Source organism: Ambystoma mexicanum, chromosome 3p, assembly GCF_040938575.1.
Source record: "Ambystoma mexicanum isolate Mex_15411 chromosome 3p, UKY_AmexF1_1, whole genome shotgun sequence".
In the NCBI taxonomy this organism is placed as follows: Eukaryota; Metazoa; Chordata; class Amphibia; order Caudata; family Ambystomatidae; genus Ambystoma; species Ambystoma mexicanum.
In genome coordinates, this window is record NC_090925.1 from 940,331,752 (window position 1) to 940,351,665 (window position 19,914).

Sequence of the window (19,914 nt, forward strand, 5' to 3'; positions counted from 1 at the left end):
TGGTCTTCTTCACAACTCTCGGGTAGACACCTGGCCATCCAGATGAACATGTTGCGTTCTATCTGACTCCAGTCTTTGGTAGAGTCCCCAAGGCTCTACCCTCGCATAACTTTTACATGGATTCTCTGGGCACGCTCCTCCCAAGATCCATATATAGCCATCCGCCAATACGCAGACAATACTCAGTTAAACATGAGAGTAACAAGCCCACAGGACATCAGGCGGCTTTGTGATTACCTAGCTATTATCAGGTCCTGGATGTCCATGGCCTTCCTCAAAAACCCATCCAAGACCGAATTCATCCTCATAGGTCCCCCCCATCAAACAGCTTGTCTAACAATGGCTCAATTATATGTGCCAATAAGGATTTGATCCGCAACTCTCAAAATCAGCAACATTCTTATGCTTCATCATTGGCAGCAGCATTTCCTTCCAGGAACACCTAGCCAAGAAGGTCCAAACAGCCTGGCTCAAAATCTCCACCCTTCACAAAATCAATCCCTTCATTCTGCTGCAGGATTTCCAGACCATGGTGTAGGCACTTGTGGTGTCACACATTGGAGGAGGGAAATGTGGCTACCCTAGAACGGTCGACCCCATTACAGAGCATTTTATTACAGGTACATAGAAATTTGACAGCCTAACCCCTGTCCTATGCAAACTACATTGCCTTTCTATTCAGGCCATGACACTGCAAGTACAGTGCTTAGATGCTCTTGAGCTAGGGCTGTGCTTTAAACAATAAAATTCAAATAAAATGAATGTGTGTAATAGGCAGAAATGACGCTGAGCACTGTAAGGAGGAACAGGCTAAATATGCGAAAGGAAGCTGGGTTCTGACCCATAATACATGTAATTAAGCACACATTTTTTTAATATAGAAACTGTTTCAAGGATCAATATTAAAATAGTTTAACTTGATAAAAAAAAAACTGTTTGCACATACTTTGTGCATATTTTAGCACTCGAAAATAACATAGACCCAATAAATACAGTCCAACGATTCATTTCTGTTCAGTACATCCACCGTCTTTTGTTCAATATCAAATAAGAGAACAAATGTTAATCCCATAAAACTACCAAATTTAGATAAGCATGCAGAACAAAATACTAATTACCAGGGAACCAGCCTTTGAAGGTGGCTCATGTTTCTCATTACTAAATCTTTTACCAAAGTCAAATCATAAATGGAGTAAGGCTAATGCTGTTTCAGCGCTCTAGTCCTCAGGAAGGGCGCCTTTTTGAGTGGATACGTCAGAGTTATCACGGGACCAATAAATGAGACGAACCACAAAGGTATTGATTGCTATTTCAAGAGCTGTGAGATATAGGTCAGAAAACACTGTACATCACTAGATTTATTTTCTTGGCCACATGTAAGGAGAGACAAAGTCCAGCATAACCATTTCAATTGGCAGGCAGCATATTGATAATAGTTTGATTTCGTGGAATAACTTTGCGCAGAAACAGTTATTTCTATATAATCTGTAATTCTTGCATATTGGCTTATGCCATTGAGATGTCTCGGCTGCTTGGAATATGGGCAGATTAATGGTGTTGTGTAGTTGGAGATAAGTCACGAGCGCTTACTTTCTTTACCACTTAGTAATGAGTCCCAGGAAAGACACCCATTTCTAAATTGTAGCAAGAATGTCTTGTGTTACAGGAACAGCACACCAAAAGGTAGAGCAGGGGTGCAACCTTTTGTTTGCCCGATTCCTTGGACTACAACTCCCATAATCCTCTTCCAGCATAGTCCATGGTGAAGTATCATGGGAGTCAGTCTAAAACATCTAGAGAGCTGTATATTGCAGACCCATGAGGTAGAGGGTCATCGATGTGGGTACGTTGAACCCATTTCACTGACTTCTTGTTTACTGCCCCTTCAAAGCAATACGAGAGTGCTTGTTTTACAATCATAGCCCATCTTGCTGTTTTTCCTTTTTACCTACCCATTGTTTTGTGTTGCGGCATAGGATGGGGGGGGGAGGGAAATCGTGTGACCCGCCAATTATTTCAACTCCATGCTATAGGCATGCTAAACCTACCCATTGGCTCTCCACCTACTCCCATTTTCTGGTTTATTATCCATCATTGCCCCCTACTTTCTCTGTTCCGTTTCTCCTCGCTGCCACAGTCCTTTGCTTCTTCCTTTCTCCCATTTCCTTCTTGTCCACTTCCTTGTGCTACTTGCCTGCCTGTGTCCTTCGCCTGAATGACCTGTGTTTCGTTCCCAGCATCCTTCCTTCGGTCTGTTTCCCATTCTGCCCATCATCTGCTTCTTTTTGTCCGTTCTCCACTCCGTTTCTCCATGCTTCATCCACCCTGCCTCCCCCTCCATATCTCTGTCACCCCATCTGTGCCCATGGAGTTTGCTGAGTGCTATCTGTGCTCATCATTTGTCCTTTTAGGTTGCCATCACTCTGTCCACCTGATCTGCCTGAAGTCCCTTTTCATCTCTGCCAGCTCAGTCATTTTAATGCACCACCCCCTGCACCCAACCTCTGTCTCAGTTCTTTAAAAAAAAATACAATTGTGATTCTAGCACATTTCAGCAATGGAAAGTTGGTGTGTAGAACATTTCAATTCTGGTGCTGCATTGTGCCTCACGTGACGGGACAGGACAACGTTGGAACAGTGCGTTGGTGGCATGTATGAGAAATAGTAGTTCAATATGTAGGTGGCATTTGGGCAGTGTCCAGTAGTTCTGTTGCTGGGCCTTCACCAGTCACTTGCAATATTTCAAGGTCTGCCCTCGCTCCGTACTGAAGCTTATGGGTTTAAAGTGAACACTATTCATTAAGTTCTGTTGCATGCAGGATAGCTTGATGTGAGTAAACCAAGGTTGAATAAACTATTGTACTACCTGTAGTCTGTTGCAATCCATGAAAAGGTGAGGTACACCTCAGCCCTAATCGTTGCATTTGTTCCATCTAGTAGTTTCCAAAATGAGACACAATGCACTCCTTATTGTATGTATTTAAAGTAAACTTTAAAAAAAAAGGCTAAAGCCATATATTAAATGTCCTATTTCATAAGTGTTAAGGTGCAGGGGAGAAAAATCACTCCTGGCACATGGTCCGAAAACAAACAAAGCAAGGAATAGTCCCCAAGGATAGACTGTTTTAGACCAAAAACAGCCAAACATTGAATTTAATGTTTTACACGGATGTACAACTTTTTCAAAAGACTGACAATTATGTTTCAAATACTTATTGCTGTTCTACGTGGAGCCATAAAAAACATTTTTTTGAACACAGTAACTTCACATCCAAGCATTCTTTTCTTTTAAAGAAATATATACATTTTTAATTAATTGACCCAACATGTTTCCAGAATGAATCCCTTCATCAGGGATCTTGATCAGTTGATAGTTCTATGAACAATCAGAGAAAGATATTTTTCAGTAAGTGGGTTTCATGAATTCGCTAATTAAACGACAAATATATAAATTAAACGTGTGGTATGATAAAGCAAATGTACATTATGATCTCCAAGGTCCTAAAAGCACCAATTTTCAAGGGGATAGATTTTGGAAAGCTGTGTGATGTCAACTCAGGGTACGATGTCCCTAATGACAGAAATCAGCAAATGTTCTAGTCTAACATATGACGTGGTTTAGGTAATAGTAGAAATACCCACGACACAAAGAACCTTGGGTGCAGGAAAACAAGCCTACATCTCACCTTCCCTTATCTCTGAACAGTCACCAGCTCTCATTCCTCTATTCTCCTAATCGAATACTTGTCTCTTTTAGAACAATTGTAATTGTGCCATTGTCTTCCACCTAACAGAGAAAAGATGAGGGGCATTTTGCTATCTAAGTTCAATATGTGTAAAATGTTTCTTTAACATGGACATGTGGGAGCAGTACTCGCCGCTTCTATGGTCTGTTACCAATGGCAACTGATAGTAATTGTGGGGATCCTCGTCATAGTGTAGAATCACTACATGGTTTCTTAAGCATAAGAATACAAAGATTCTGTGAGGATAGTGAGTCATCTTATACAAGTAAGAAAAGAGGTGTTTCACTCAGGCTTTCTCTCTGGGAAACCTTTCTCAAATATAGTGCTTCTGTCAGGTTAGCACCTGGAGTATAATGTCCCTATTAAAACGAGAATAGAGTAAAAGATAAAAAGTAAATAAATAAAAAAGGAGGCTCTAGAATATATGTTTCAGTAAGGTCAAAAATCTCCACTCAACCTCCTTAAGAGCTGCCATGCTTGTAGGAGTGAGGCGTCTTGTCCATGTGGCCATGTATTTCGTTTTCAAAAGGGCCACCTTTTAGCGACGTCTGAAATTGGCATCATGACATCATCACGTTGTGACGGGGATGATGTCACTAGTGTAAACAGAGCAGCCCATTCTGTATTGTAATGTGGTGTTCATCTAGTAGTTCCCATCAGGGTAGCATAGCTAGCACGTACTTGTCTGGTGGATATGTTAGAATATCGGATTGGGCTGCACCCCATGACCCATCATGTGAAGTGGATACCTACCAACCTCAGCAAAAGCTAATTGAAAAGGAGCAGTTTGAGAAGTACAGGTCAGCTGTTGACACTGAATACTTGCTGGTTTACAATGTTTGTGCTGCTGATCAAGCCCACAGCAGGGAGTTTTCGATTGGCAAGGTCTATAAGAGTACATCCACTGGCAATGATGTTAAAGGTTTTAATAGACATGGAATTGAATCTCAAGTCTGCTCCTTTTGCGAAACGTATATTGAAACGCTAAAACACTTTTTATTCTCCTGGTTTTTTTTTTATACTACAATTGCAAAAGAACTTTGATTTCAGCTTTTTTTGTTGCAAGATGTATGTATAACCTGGGCACTTAATTCCTTTATCCGTCAGGCCTTCAAACTTCTGAAGTTGCATACTCGAATACCACCATTAGATACATGTTTAAATATCTTCACTTTTAAGCTGAAGTCTGATTCTTATACATTTTAAATGTTGAAGGAAATGTATGTATTGTACAAATTGATTGCTTTTAAAGCTATGTGCCAAGCGATAGCATTACGTTTTTTATAATTGCTTTTTTACAATCAAATAAACGCATTCTGATTCCCTCCGGACTAAAATGTTCCTGGATGCAACCTGAACAATATTAGTGCAGAGAAGCCTAGCTAGATAGTCTTCCCAGCCTAGATCATCAACTCTGCACACAACCAAGAACTAAAGGATGTTAATTTAAATGTCATAATCTCCACCATCAGCATTCTAAATTTTATTAAAACAGACCGGCTAGACTGAGCCGAACACTGGGCAACACCCTTTGCCATTCCCCTTACAACGTCATATTCTGGGTAGCTAGCTATCAGAATGCACACATTTTTCCTTTGTACCCCCCCCCCCCCGCCCAATGTGGGTTCACAGATCACTCTTGAAATTTCAAATGTCAACAACTTTACCAAATAATACCACAGTATCTTGTAACAGCAGCAGACTGCCGCTCCACTCGGTGCAAAAACAATATTGGATCCTCTGCCACTTGGTAGCATTCACAACTGACATGAACACAAAGATACAGTAACCAAAGAGTTGTGCAATTCTCCTTCAACTGACAGCCACACCTACTCAAAGAAGCAACCAGAAGAAAATGAAAACATGCAACATTAGTCAAATCTACCTAACAAACCCTAGCAATGAGGTTCCAAGCAAAGTAAAGCATGTTTAAAATAGTGATCTTAACGTTCTGTCCCTACGCTTCCTTGCTCCGCTTCATCAAGATAGCCACAGTGAAAAAAAGCAATTCTTCATTCACAACATTTCAGAAAAAAGACCAGAAATAAACCAGAAAAGGCTTCCACTGAATAACATAGCCGGAATTCCCAGAAACCTTTCTGCCTTGAATACTTTTCGGATTCTCATCTTTAACACGGCCCTTTCACAGTAAACGAACGACTCCCCAAATAAAAGCACATTTCCCATCGCCATCCTTATAGCAGGGTAGCAGAATGAAAATGTGTAGGGTTGCGTGCAAGCTGAGCAATTATCACCAGATTACCCACTAAGATCATTGAAAGGCCAGTTGCATTTGATCTCCAGACATACATCACCCGTCATTCAGGCTCACAACCTTTTGATGAATTCCATCAGACTAGACATAGTACCCCAATTCACACTTGGACAGTCATTTTACAGGGTATGGATGAAGCATACATGCTTTTGGTTATTGGAAATGAATGTCTGCTAGTCTAATTAGACTCTGCAGTCTTTGACATAGTCGATCAGAAGCAGCGACTAATCTCTCTAACAAACCGGAAGCATGAGTCCTGAAATTATTTGCACCCTACCAGATTTGTTGAAGTCAATTTGTCCAGATGCAAATCTCGGCATGCCCCTAGCCTCCTATCACACCCTAACCTCTGATGAGGTGGCTTGCGCCAATTTTTAATCTGATCTTCCATGATTTGCAAGCTTTATATATGTGGTTATTCAGTGTTTCTAACTGCTTGCTATACAGTTGTATGACTGTGGTCTCAGTAGGATCCGGAATAAACCCAGCTGCTGCAGGATCAAACGCTGCTTTATTGTAGGGTGAAAACTTTGCTAGGAAATGGTAGTTATCACTTTCCAAATGTTGGTTTTGCCCCCATGTGATCTGCTAGAGATCTGCTTTCGTGTTAATCATGATATGCTCTACTCTGCTAGGCTCTACATTGACACAGAGCCAGAGAATCAGACGTTGTCTGTGATGGGGCTAAATATGTTGCAGCCCGTGTAGCAAGTTCTTAGTGGCTGAGCGGATACTTAATCGCCACATCTCCAATATCACAACAGTATTGCAATCCTCCGAACGAAGCTTGGTGGGCATACTTAGTTCTCACACGACAGTTGGTAACCCTTTCTAATTTCAATGCTGATGCAGAAAATACGGTCATCACCCTTGGTTGTGGGGTAGTCAACTCGAACAACTCCATTATGATGACGCTGTTCAAGTAGTAGTACACCCCAGGGTTCATCCACTCCTTTGAGGTTGACCCCCATAAAACCAAGTAGAAGACTAAAAAGAGAACACATTTTTGGAAATACGTACTAATAGAACACAAGGGCAACACCAAAGAATTACTTGACTGGCCCAGCGCTGCTGAGAAAAATATCAGGCTGGGCCCGGGGCTATGATTCGTTCGCTTTCAAGTCAGGCAGTCGTTCTGTTTAATCATGATTCAGGGGTCCAGTATAGAAATAATGTCCCTTTTTTAATGTATATGACCTACGTTAGTTTCCATGAAGAAAGAGTTGCATGGCCATAGCAGCTATCCCAATTCGGGGTCGGAAAAAGTAGCCATAATGATGGGCCACTCTTAAAATAACAATGGGGACCTGGCCTGACGTGGGTGACCTCATGTATTGTGTGATCCGATAGGGTGTTGGTTAATTCCACTGCTGAGAAAATTGAGATCCCATGACCTATCGTGGTAAAAAGGTTTGGGCTGTATACGATGAAGATGACTGTATGCCTCAATGCAGATTTTTCAGGACCTTAATATAGTTTGCTCCCACCCTCCCTGACACAGACTTTAATGTAATGGTCCACAGGTGCAGGTAAAACAGCCTATTCCCGCTGGGTCAGCCTTTATTTGTGTTTTTTTATATGTCTCCTTGGCCTGAATTAGTTGATAATCTTTCAAGCCTTACTGAATGTTTGTTTTGTTTAAAGTTTTCAGGGCAGACTGCATGTTTTTGTAAGATCGAGAGGAGGTAACAATTTGCCAAGATGCTTTATAGTATGGATTAGAGTAAATTGTCTACTGAAATAAGGGTAAAAATTCGGCTGTAAGTGGTGTAATTGTTACTTTTGCCGCCGGTCTCAAGGCCTGTGTTACAAGTCCCAGTAGGATCCGGAATAACCTCTCTTCATGATGAAAACGTTGCTAGGAAATGGTAGATATCTCTTTCCAAATGTTGGTTTTACACCCATGTGATCTACTAGAGACCTGCTTTCATGTTAATCATTATATGCTCTACTCTGCTAGACTCTACATTTACAGAGAGCCAGAAAATCAGACTTTGTCCTGCCATAATAGGACTCTGAGACCATGTTGGAAACATGAGAAAGGGTGTTGTTTGAGCACATAAGAAGTGTAATCAGTTAGAAACCGAGTTCCAGATAAAAGGCGTACCTGGCCATGGTTTACCTTAATAGATGGCGAACTGTCAAAATAAAAGGCAGTAAAAATACACAGGTATCAGTCCTTCACTACTCCGTTGAGGTGTTCAGACCAGTAGCATCTGTGGAACGTGTCACAAAATGGAGTCTGAAAATATTTCATGATCGTAAGATGGTCTTAAAGATTTTAAAAAATCTATTTTCTTTTGCATAGTTACTCCATTAAAAAAGGTAGGGATTGCATGTACAATATCTGTTTTACAATGACAAATATTTATCTCCATGAATAAAAATCGTACAGTCAAGAATGAGAGCTACTTTTTCCAAGTAAGTGGAAATACTCAGGTCTCAAAATCATCTCATCTTGAGCACTGTATATGAATTTATAATTATTTGAAAGCTGTAAAAATAAATAGGGTTCTTATATCGCACTCCATGCTTAGAGTGCAGCCTCTAAGCGCAGGACCTGGTTTCGAACCCGTGCTGCTCGGCATTGTCTTGCTTCCAACACATGTACCTTGCCCTTAAGATAACCTCCCGGCTCATATCCTTTGAAACCAAACATATCCTTTGGGTCACTTTGGAACGTATATAAGCACCCTAATAAAGTGATCTCATTTTACCCTTCGGTCAAATGTATAAGTTCGAACTTAAGGGAGTTGCGGCGGTTCAGTAAATCCTGTGCCTGCCTCCCCAAGTCCAGGAAACCCTAAGCAAAACTTTCTGCCTTTTTCTTAGAGCATCAGTCAAGATGAGGAAATCTCTTACTGAGTTGACTTGGTAAGAAGAAGCATGTTTTTATGGCTGGTAAACCTATCTTTCAGAGGATAAATCTTTATCCAAGGTGATGCATACATGTTTCACCACAGAGGCATATGGCCACGTGCCCAGCGAGTCTGCCACGCCAACAAGAAGTCTAAATGTGGAGACCCTCCAATCAGAATTTTTTTATTTTGATTCTGCTTTTTATGGCCTTTTAAATGAGAAAACCATTCCAGGCACACATTCCATTCATTCTGTTCCTCCAGCCAATTAAACCTTTTTTATTTTTTCATTTTGAGAATAACCTGTGCTGTGGTTTTCCTTTACAAATCATTTCACTCTGCGACATCTGATGAAGAACTCTGTGGGACATTGTGAGCTGATGTTTTGTCCAGTCTCTTCATAGATGTTTCAGTTTGTCCAATAAAAGTTAATATCTGCAACTTGTGTGATTCTACTTCAGAGGATTGGTGTTCTTCCAGACATTAAATGCATTCATACAGTGTTCAAAACTGTTGAAGACAAGAGATCTGCATCTTTCAAATGAATGAAAACAAGGGCAAAAAGTCTAACCAACATAGCTAAAGGACGCAAGTAGTGATTAAGAAGTGTAGGGTGGGTACTTCAAACTTCCAACAAAAACTTCTCACAACAGAAAGGGAAGATGGAGACCCATTGAGACCTCTTAGCCAGAAAAGACTCCAGCAGTCTGAAAGCCAGGACATGTATACTCACAGTTTTCAAAAGGCAAATACAAATATTATGATTAACTGTGGATAAATCTAGGTGCACCCAAGCTCCAGTACCATATTGCTCTATTGGCAACCCTGACTCTGCTCCTCTACTAGGCCTAAAATTGGCATGGAACGGACCAAATTGTCTAGTATCTTGCGTAAATGATTGCAGATGTTTAATTACTGCGTTCTATATGGATGTAGTCTGGAAAGGAAGGTTTGATATGGGATGCAAAGTTGCTGATGTCTGTTGGATCAGGCCCAGGCTTTCTCAGCGGTGTGGTGGCGACAGCTGTTTTCAGTGAAATGCCAACAGTACAATTTTTGCTGTGAAAAACACTGGAAATCAAGGTGTTTGAGATAGCTAGTGTGTTCAGAATTCTTTTAGAAAATTAAACTGCTCCTTTCAGGGCCTGATATCGCAGAGATCTGGGGGACATGTAATAGTTCTTTTTAGCAGTATAAATACGTTTTTTATAGACACGCAATTGTCTGCGCCAAGTATGTTGATCCACTAAGGTTTGAGAGATCTGTCAAATTATTATTTTGTTTCCATTTTTAAGGAAGGCATAAAGATTGGAGTTTTTTTTCTACTTCGCAGTTTTATAGGATACTATTGATCGACCGCTTGCGGAATCTTTGACGGCAATTCGCTTAGAACATCACAGGAGGGAGTTTCAGGCATTTGCCAACTCAAACAGCAAGTCGATTCAAGATGTGCTGGATACTCTGTGAGTTCTGGGACTTTCCAGTATCTCCGGAAGTGAACAGATTGATGGTCCTGGCTATGAGAACAAGGGCTCCTTGAGGACACTATGAAGTTCTCTGCAAAATGATCTGACCAAGTTGGAGAAGTTGTGGCTTGGAGCATGACAGAAGGCATTGGGGCAAATGCTGGGCCCATACTGTGGCCTTGCCTATGGGAAGGGACTAGCACATGTTAATCAGGCTAATGTTTTTAAGTGAGTTCAATTGATTTTTAATGGGTAAGTATCACATAAACCAAACATTTTTGGAGAATGCATCATTATTACAGACTAGCAGTATTTAGATCACAATGAGGTGGAATATTTCTTTTTTACCCACACCAAGGTGTTCTGCGTATAAACTGGTCGCTGACTTACTAGGCATGAAGACGTGCTTGCGTGCTACCTGCAGGACTCATTGCAGATCTCGGGTGGTGGCCATCTTCGGATGGCAAAGGTGAATGTTTCCAAGTAAAAGAAACATATCAAGTAATGCAATCTATTGTTAAAATATGCAGAACACTAAAAACGATTAAAAAAGCTATTCAGTAATAAATATAATCATAATTTGCAGCTAGTTTAGTGTGTGCAAAGGTCTGCAGCCGCTTAAGAGTCTAACGTCAAGCAGCAAGATCGAATGAGGAACAATATGATTTTAAGTTACCATATCATGTGTCCCTCACCAGGTGACCAAGCTTCCAATGAGCAGCGGTCTCTACACACATCTCTGGCAGCGGCCATTTTAGGATATTGAAGGTGAATGTGTTTCCAGGCAAAAGAAACAAAACCTCAACTGACATAAACGAATTTTAAAACCTGCTGAAGACTAAAAACGATGTAATGAAATCAAAAATAACTTAAAACACTTTCAGCAGAAATAGAGTAAAATAAAATAGTTGGTCTAATGCTGCAGATATTCAGGAATAAATATAATCAGAATTCAGTGGCAAGGTTTGTGTGTGCAAAAGCGTGCACCTGCATATGAGTCTGACCAAAAGCACCAGTTTGCAAGCAGTTTGTGTTAAGCTACGCAGTCCCTTCTAGGGTTCCCGGAGGAGCTAAAGGGCTTGCATTAATATCGATCTCAGATTTGGCATTGCTTGGTAGTATTCCTAAAGCATGTCGATACTCTTTGTAGAACGTAGGGAAAATCTGCCAAGCAAATGTTTGGCCAAAAGTTTAACTTACTCTCCCTAACTAACCCCCAATTACCGTTTTAATCTACCATCAACTCTTTTTACGTGCAAACTAATCATGCAGAGCTGCTTGGAGCACGCTGCACAGCTGGCAGCACATTTGGAACGATCACATGCCCTCTTCTCGCAGAACAAGGGATCTCTAGTGATCCCCCTAGTGTACTCGCACTAGGTGCGAATAGATGGTGTATTCCCCCTGCTGATTAAAACATGTCCTCTGTGTCGCAACCTCAAACCACGTACAATCATCCTGGCACAAAGGCCGCCATAATGACATAAGGGTGCAATGCAAGACCACTCCCATTGCGTTAATAGGGAGAAATGAACACATTTTTATACCGCTCTAATTCCCATGTCAATGGCCAAGAAATAAATCCTGCGTGAATAATCTTGGGAAGGCCAGAAGTTTCTGCCTAAGCCTGTACAGACCGGGGTTAGTATGAAGTGATTATAAAAGTGCTGGCTCCTCTAAACTTGTAGTCTGTTGTAGACCGTGTTAGTGGTCCCACTGCAGCAGCTGCGCAATATCTGTAGGACCAGCAAGCACATACGTGACCTGGAAACCTGAAGGCTGAAAGTGGAGGATGAAAGGAAGCAGTGCACTACTCCTTGCAGTGCTCATCTTCGACCCAGAATACCCAGGTTACTCATAGTGGTGACCACCTTACTCCTAGTCCCCTTTCCTCCATACTTATCGGACATTCCTCCGTCCTGTGGGAATGGACCGGAGCACTTTGTAAAAGCATCACTAAAAATGTGCAACATTTTTAGTCTTTCCTCTCTTTCGACGCGGGGTACGGCACGCGGCCGTAACCCCGCCCATCTTAGCTCCGCCACGTGCATCGCCCATCAGTCCTTTTCTATCACCAGGTCACAGACCTTTAAGTAATAATAGAGGAACCTTATTAGAGGGGACGGCTGGCAGGCGTATGGAGGAAAGGGGACTATGGACTAGGAGTAAGGGGGTCACTACGGTGAGTAATCTGGTTATACTCCTACGTCCCGTTCCCATTTCCTCCATACTTATGGGAGATCCCCAATCACTTCTTACAGGAACTACGGGTGGATGGAAAAACCCCTATTGAAAAAGGTTCTTCAGCACAGCCTGGCCAAACTGAGCATCAGATCTGGAGCTCAAGTCTAGACAATAATTTTTACAAAAAGCCGATGGGGAGGCCCAAGTAGCTGCTTTTGCGATGGTCTCCCAGGGGACATATTTTTGAAAGGCAACTGCAGCTGCCTTGCCCCGCACCAGGTGTGCATGAATACCTTTAGGAGGCTGCAGTCCTTGGACATTGTACGACTCCGTAATACAGGCAGCGATCCATCTCGAGATAGTCTCCTTAGAGGTCTGTTTACCTTGTGGATTACCAAAGGTCACCAACAGTTGAGAAGAGTTCCTAAATTCAGATGTTCTGTCTAGATAGAACTTAAGAGTCCTTCTCACATCCAAGCAATGCAGAACCCTTTCCGCTTCTGAAGTAGGGTTCGGAAAGAAGACCGGTAGGAAGATCGATTGGTTCAGATGGAAATCAGAGACCACCTTCGGCAGGAAAGAAGGATTTGTCCGTAGGACCACCTTATCCTTGTGGCAAACCAAGAAGGGATGCTCCACCGATAAAGCTTGGAGTTCACTCACACACCTTGCTGAAGTAACAGCAACCAAAAACCAAAAAGGACACCTTCCACGAAAGGTGCTTGAGGTCCACCATGGCCATTGGTTCGAAAGGTTTATAAGGACCACATTCAGATCCCACGACGGGTGCGATTTGTGAACCATGGGATCAAGGCGCGTCAAACCCGTGAAATGTCTTCTAACCACTGGATTAGACAGAGACTAAGAGCATTGGCCCGTGGATAGGTAAGCAGATACCGCCGAAAGATAAGTTCTGCAAGACAGAACGTGAATGCCCGACTCTGCTAGGTGAGACACGAAAGACAGCACAGTGTCAATCGTAGCCACCCTTGGGTCCAGCTGTTTGTCTAAGCTCCAATGACAGAACCTAAGCCATTTGCTTCTATACTGAGACCTTGTCAAGGGTTTCCTGGCTGCCTTAATAATGCGCATGTTATCAGCAGACAGGTTGAAATGTTCTAATGACTTGAACTCGGGCACCATGCCGCCAAGCTGAACGATTGTGGGGAGGGATGCCACAGCTGTTGATCCTGGTGAAGCAGGTCGGGACTCACCGGTAGCCTCATTGGTGGATACACCGACAGGTGTTGAAGTTCTGAGAATCAAAACCTGGCCGGCCACCATGGGGCTATGAGCAGAAGAGAACAGTTCACTGTGTTCTTCAGCTTGCAAATCGTCCGATGAAGCAGAGGCGGGAAAGCATAGGCCCTCATGTTGTGCCATGGAATCTCGGGAGCATCCCCCAGAGAGGAGGCTCCCAGCCTGTTTCTGGAGGCATACAGTGGAAGTTTCTTGTTTGCCGCTGTCGCGAAGAGGTCCACTTCCAGAGTGCCCCAACGCAGGAAAATCCATGAGAGGATCTCCGCCTTCAATTCCCACTCGTAGCTGACCATCGTCTGCCGACTGAGGGCGTCTGCCGTGACATTCAGCTGGCCCGGAATGTGTACTGCACCTAGCCAGACACCATGACGAACTGCCCACTCCCAAATCTGGATGGGCAGGTCCACGAGAGGGGGTGACTTGGTGCCCCCTTGCTTGTTGATGTAATACATTGATACCACATTTTCCGTGCGGATACGGACCACTTTGTTGGCAATGATCGGTCTGGACGCCTTGAGCGATAGGAAGATCGCCAGAAATTCCAGATGATTTATGTGGAGGAACTTGACCTGAGATGACCAAAGATCCGAGACCTGAAGAAGATCCAACGTCGCATCCCACCCCAGAAGGGAGGAGTCCGTCATGGCCGTTTCCATAGGGGCTGGGTCCTGAAAACCTGCACCCACCAACAGGTTGCTGAGAGACGATCACCACTCCAGGTCCGCTCTCATGGAAGCCGGAATCAATATCAACTTGGAGTCCGGATCCACAGCCTGACGCCAAGAACTCCGAAGAGCCATCTGTGTGCGCCTCATCTTGAGACGAGCAAGAGGAAGAGCCAATACGCATGAGTTTAGAAGCCTCTACTATCAGGCTGACATGCTCTCTGACTGCGCAAACATCTGGCACGTGGCAAACAGATCTGCCATTCTGTCCCCGGTCAGGTACACTCTGCAGTCGACCATGTTCCAGCGAAAACCCAGGAAAATCAAGTCCTGAGAGGCCATCATGGAAGATTTCCACCAATTCACCGAGCCCAAAATGGAACAGGAGATGAAGGAGAGACTGAAGATTGCACGCAGCTTTCAACGGGCAAGGGCTGCGTAAGAGCCAGTCGTCCAAATACGGATACACATGGATACCCTGCAGACTAAGATAGGCCGCAGTCAACGACATCATCTTCGTGAAGACACGAGGTGCCGAGCTGAGGCCAAAAGAAGCACTCAAAACTGGAAGTGATCCTCTCCCACAGAGAAACGGAGATATCTCCTGTGTGGATTGCAGATCAGAATATGCATGTACGCATCCTGAAGGTCCACCACGCTGAGCCAATCGGCCATCTGCAAAGAGGACCGTATCTGGCCAGGCGTGATCATCTTGAATTTCCCTTGGGGTAGGAAAAGATTGAACTGGGAAAGGTCTAGGATGGTGCGCAGGCCAGCCCGGCTGGGTTTGGGCACCGTAAACAGCCGGGAGTAGAAGCCCTCCCCTCGTTCCCCAAGGAGAATGGGTTCCACCGCTCTGAGGTCCAGCAGTTTCTGAACCTCGGCTTTTAGGGAGGACGACCCCGACTGCTGGAAGGGAGGGTTGAAGGGTGGGGTAGGGGATACGGGTAAGCGGAAGCCCGCCCGAGCGTCTGACAAGACCCACCGGTCCTCGGTGATGGTCTGCCACGCCTCCAAATGAGACGCAATGTGTCCTCCCACCGGGGTCTCGTGCTAGCGCGGAGAACCCTCATTTGGCTTTTTTTTCAGTGGTGTTACCACCTGAACCTGAGAACGAGACTGAGGAGCGGGAGAAAAACTGAGTCTGTTGCTGCCTCCGGCAGTTATTACCCGAAGGGGTATCTGCTCTGTGGGATTTCCGATCTTGAAACCCTCTGAAGCCAGAGGAGGGCCGGCTTTGCAACAACTGTCTCTGGGTTCTAAAAGGAGTTTTAACTTGGCTGTCTGGGTGCTGTCCTTCGTTTTGGTCAGCTCCACGTCCGTTGTGTAATGGAAAAGCTCCTTACCAACAAACAGCTGGTCCAACACCTTGTCTGGTGGCATGCAACCACGCCTGTCGAGAGGTATCGACTCCCAGCATAAGGCCCCGAGCCGAAATGTCGAAGTGATGAGCCGCGTCCTCCAGCAGATCCTGGGCCAAGACCCTGGCATCGGACAATCCCGCCTTAAAGTCCTCCAGCTTCTCAACTGGAATGAATTCCTCGAACTCTGACAGACATTCCCACATTTTCATATTCGCCCCCGCTAACACCAGTTCTGCATTGGCCTGCCGGAGCTGCAGGGCCGAGTTAGCAAAAATCTTCCTCCCAAGGGAGTAGAGGAGCTTGTCCTCTTTCCTCAGGACCTGAGTAGCTGTCGTAGAAAAGGATGATGCAGGCCTGGACTGTAAAGTGGTTGCAGCCACCATCGTGGAGGAGGGGGGCGGACAAGATGCTAGGGCCACCTCTTCCGAAAAATGCAGCGTTAATTTTCTTATTGACGAAAAGTCCAGAGTGTGGCTTCTCCCAGATTCTGCGGACCTGGGCCAAAACGTCGTCCTGCAAGAACAGGCCGGTGCGCTCCGAAGGAGATAAGGTGAACGCCCCGGAAAGCACAACCTCCTTCGGAGCGGTGCCTCAGGCACTGGAACATCCAATACACATCATGGCCAGCACCCGGTCGTGGAAAGCTCCAATAAAGCGGGGCTGGTCTTCACTGTCCTGATCACCCTGCGCATCATCCGACAGATCAGGGTCTTGCTGAACTACGTCGGGCACCACCTTGTCCACCGGGGAAAAGGGGGGCAAGGGCGGAAGGGTAGGGGGAGGCACCGCAGGCAAAGACTGCGGTTAGTCCCTTCTCCCTTTCTATGGTGGCCATTCAAAAAATGTGAAAAGTTTTCAAAAAATGGCTGCAATGGAAAGCAGAGGAGGGACTAAGTGTAGTCACTTCTTCCTTTCCATGGTGGCCTAACGCATATCGGGAGCAGACGCACTAGAGATAGAAGTGTTTCCAGCGCGTCCGCTCCCGATGAGGAGCAAAAAAGCAGGTAAATGGAGGGAAGGGTGGGGGGGGCTGTGGAGGGGGGGTGGGTACGGAGCACTTGCCTCATTCATGGCGGGGAAAGATTGGGGCCTCCCGCCGCGAGGCGGCTCATGGCTGGGGATTACCGTCCAGTAATTCCCCATTTCAAGCCTCCTCACTGGCTCAGAGGCTGCTCCCCCTTGCCGAGTACTAATCTCTGCTAGCCCGTCTCCTGAAACACCGCCTCAGAAAGAGATGCCCTTTGTTATGATCGAATTTGAGTTATAGGGATTGTATCGCCACACAGAGTTTAGTGCTACTCAGTTTATTTTTGCCATTACATGAAACATGCCAATGGACGGGGGACTGCAACTGACAAGACTAGCTCTCCCCCACCAAAAAAAGATGCCTCTTTCATAACTGAAAACCCGCCATTAAAAATTGGCACTCATCTCTGTATTCTGCATCACGTCCCAGACACCAGAAACTAAAATATGGGTTGACTGGCAACCGCTTTAAATTATGAAAGCATAACGTAGATCTGTGCTTTAAGTAGTCCAATTGAATGGGCTTTTCCATCCAGCTGCACTGCAGCTCTGATGCATCTGTGATGGTGGCAAATGCAGAATAGGAACCAGCATTGGTTATCACCTGGTATGTTTTGGGAGGCAGTTATAAAGTGTAGATTAAGAGGTCACAGTTGTGGCATGGCATGCTTAGCACAAGTAAACCAAGAGTGGAAAGGAAGTGAAATCTCCTTGGATGGTGAAAAATGGGGAAGATGTATTGATGCATAGAATGGGCTACACTGCATTATGGGGCGAGAAATTGTGAGGCTGGAATTATCTGAGTTGGTATAGTGAAATGTCCTGAGGTGCAACAGCTCAAGTATGATGTGTGTTCAGTATATTCTTTGAGTTGTCGGCAACCTGTATTGAGTGTTGGATTGGTGCCCTATGGTCACAGTCTGAATGAGATTGAAAGGGACTGAAGAGCCATTGCTTAAACCAGAGGTCTGCATCTTTTTGCTCTTTGGATATTTTGGACTACATCTCCCTTTATCCTTATCAAGCAAAGTCAATGATGAGGGATCATGGGGGTCATGGTGCAAAGCATCTACCAAGCCACAGTTTGCTGACCCCTGGGTCAGTCAAGAATTTGCCAATTGTGAATCTATAAAAATGTGGATGTAGAGTAGCCTTGACTATCCAAGAAGTCTGAATAATTTTCAATGGATTGCAGTTTCACCACTGGTTTTGTTTATGATGCAAGCTGGAGGTGTGTGAAGCCTTTGTTCTTATGTGACCTTGAATAACTTCTCCTTTCCAGGGTGTTCGGAAGCCGACCCTCGAAGAGATTGAGCATGCCCGCAATGCCATTCTTACGCCCTCCCTGTTTGGCAGCTCTCTACAAGAGATCATGTTGCGGCAGCAGGAAATGTATCCAGACCGCAAGCTGCCCTGGGTACAAACTGAGCTCTCTCGGCAGGTCCTGGCTCTGGGCGGGGAACAGACTGAAGGAATTTTCAGGTTTGTCTTTATGCTCTGCATATATCATGTGGTCGGCTTTTTATGAAGGATTGTGTGTATATTCGCTTTCAATATAAAAATATGAAAAGCCAGTGAAAACCAGAGGTACTGAGATACTGCTTCTGCCATTTAATCAAGGATGCCATTACTTAGTGTGCACCTGGTTGCTATATGTGATAGCCTAGATAGAAGCAATGACGAATATATGGGCTGCTCAATGTGAAAGAACATGTTAGAAGTATGATGGAATTCAAAGGACCCCTCCTATGCATCTTTATAGTTTCAAACATTGTGAATGGTATATGGGTTCCTCTGTGATTAGCATGTTGCTTTATGACCTTATCTATGAGCGTATGCATGCCACGTTTTTCCTGCAGTGATTTGTATCATGCTTCATCTGTCCCAAAATACTTATGAATGAACTGGCTTCAAGAGCCAGTAGAAAACCTAGACCATTGAAGAGCACCCCCATTAAGTCATAATTAAGTACATAAACTACCTCTTGAAGGCTCTGGACCTCTTGTAGCATGCTGCTGACCGCATTCATCTGACAGCAATCCTCCATGGAATTGTTGTACTACCATTATGTTAACTAAATTTGTATGCAGCACCAACATGTCTCTGCTGTGGCTTAAGGACTTTGTGGACAAAATGCTCAAGACGTCAGTGATTGAGATATTTATTGGTTGAATTGTCAAATTTTAAGTGAGTAAGCCATTGGCTTTTTTCCTTTCCGATCTGTTTGAGAACACTGCTTTCTTAATTGCTTCTTAAATGTCCTCTATCTTACTAGAAGGCCCACCTCTGCTGGGTCAAAGAGGTACGACGTTCTTTCATCGCAAGATGTTTTTTCGCAGGGTCTTTTACCGCAAATATTTTAACAAAAAAAACATCACATTTTTTAGGGGGGATTAGAAAATTATATATATATATATATATATATATATATATATATATATATATATATATATTTCTGAGGCTTGTGGAATCTGCTTAGATCACATGCTGTGCATAGGCCGACATCTAGTGGAAGCTGCGGAGTATTACAGTTTGTTTTTCGAAACTCGAAAATGGGCGTCGACACAGGCGTGCCAGTAATACTATCCCTAGTGTGACGTCCACTGTACCCAAGATCCCTCACGCGTCTGGGATCCTCAGATTGTTTTTTTCCGCCATACTGGTCGGAAGCATCTCGCGGAGTCCCCTGGCCTTAGCCATACTTTTGATATTATATTGCAATTTAAAATTATTTATTGACATCCTTCCCCACCCCAACGTCGACCATCGATCTCGACGACAGCTGGAGAAGACATCGACCGTCGGCTGCTGCACGACGGATCTGGGCCTAGGAAGGCCGCTGGCCTCGGCCCGGGCCTAGTAGGCCGCTGGCCTCGGCCCTGCAAGTAGGAAGAGTGGGGGGTGGTACATACTCTTCACTCTTGGTATATAGGTACACCTTATATATTTCCTACACTTATCAGCCCGCTGCCTCAAGGTGCGTATGGAGGGTACCCCTTTCCAATTCTGCCCCAAGTGCAATCGCAAATACCCTTGGGTCGACAGGCACGCCACGTGCAATCTCTGCTTG

General features: G+C 44.4%; 1 protein-coding gene across 2 annotated transcripts in view; it reads left to right on the top strand.

Annotated features, from left to right (window-relative positions):
• Positions 1-19,914, top strand: part of LOC138581140 (rho GTPase-activating protein 39-like) — a 650,156-nt gene that overhangs the window by 588,712 nt on the left and 41,530 nt on the right. For both annotated transcript variants that reach the window (XM_069652244.1, XM_069652245.1), the window contains one exon: positions 18,127-18,326. In XM_069652244.1, coding sequence (XP_069508345.1) covers positions 18,127-18,326 — 200 coding nt within the window. The remainder of the gene's footprint in view (positions 1-18,126; positions 18,327-19,914) is intronic.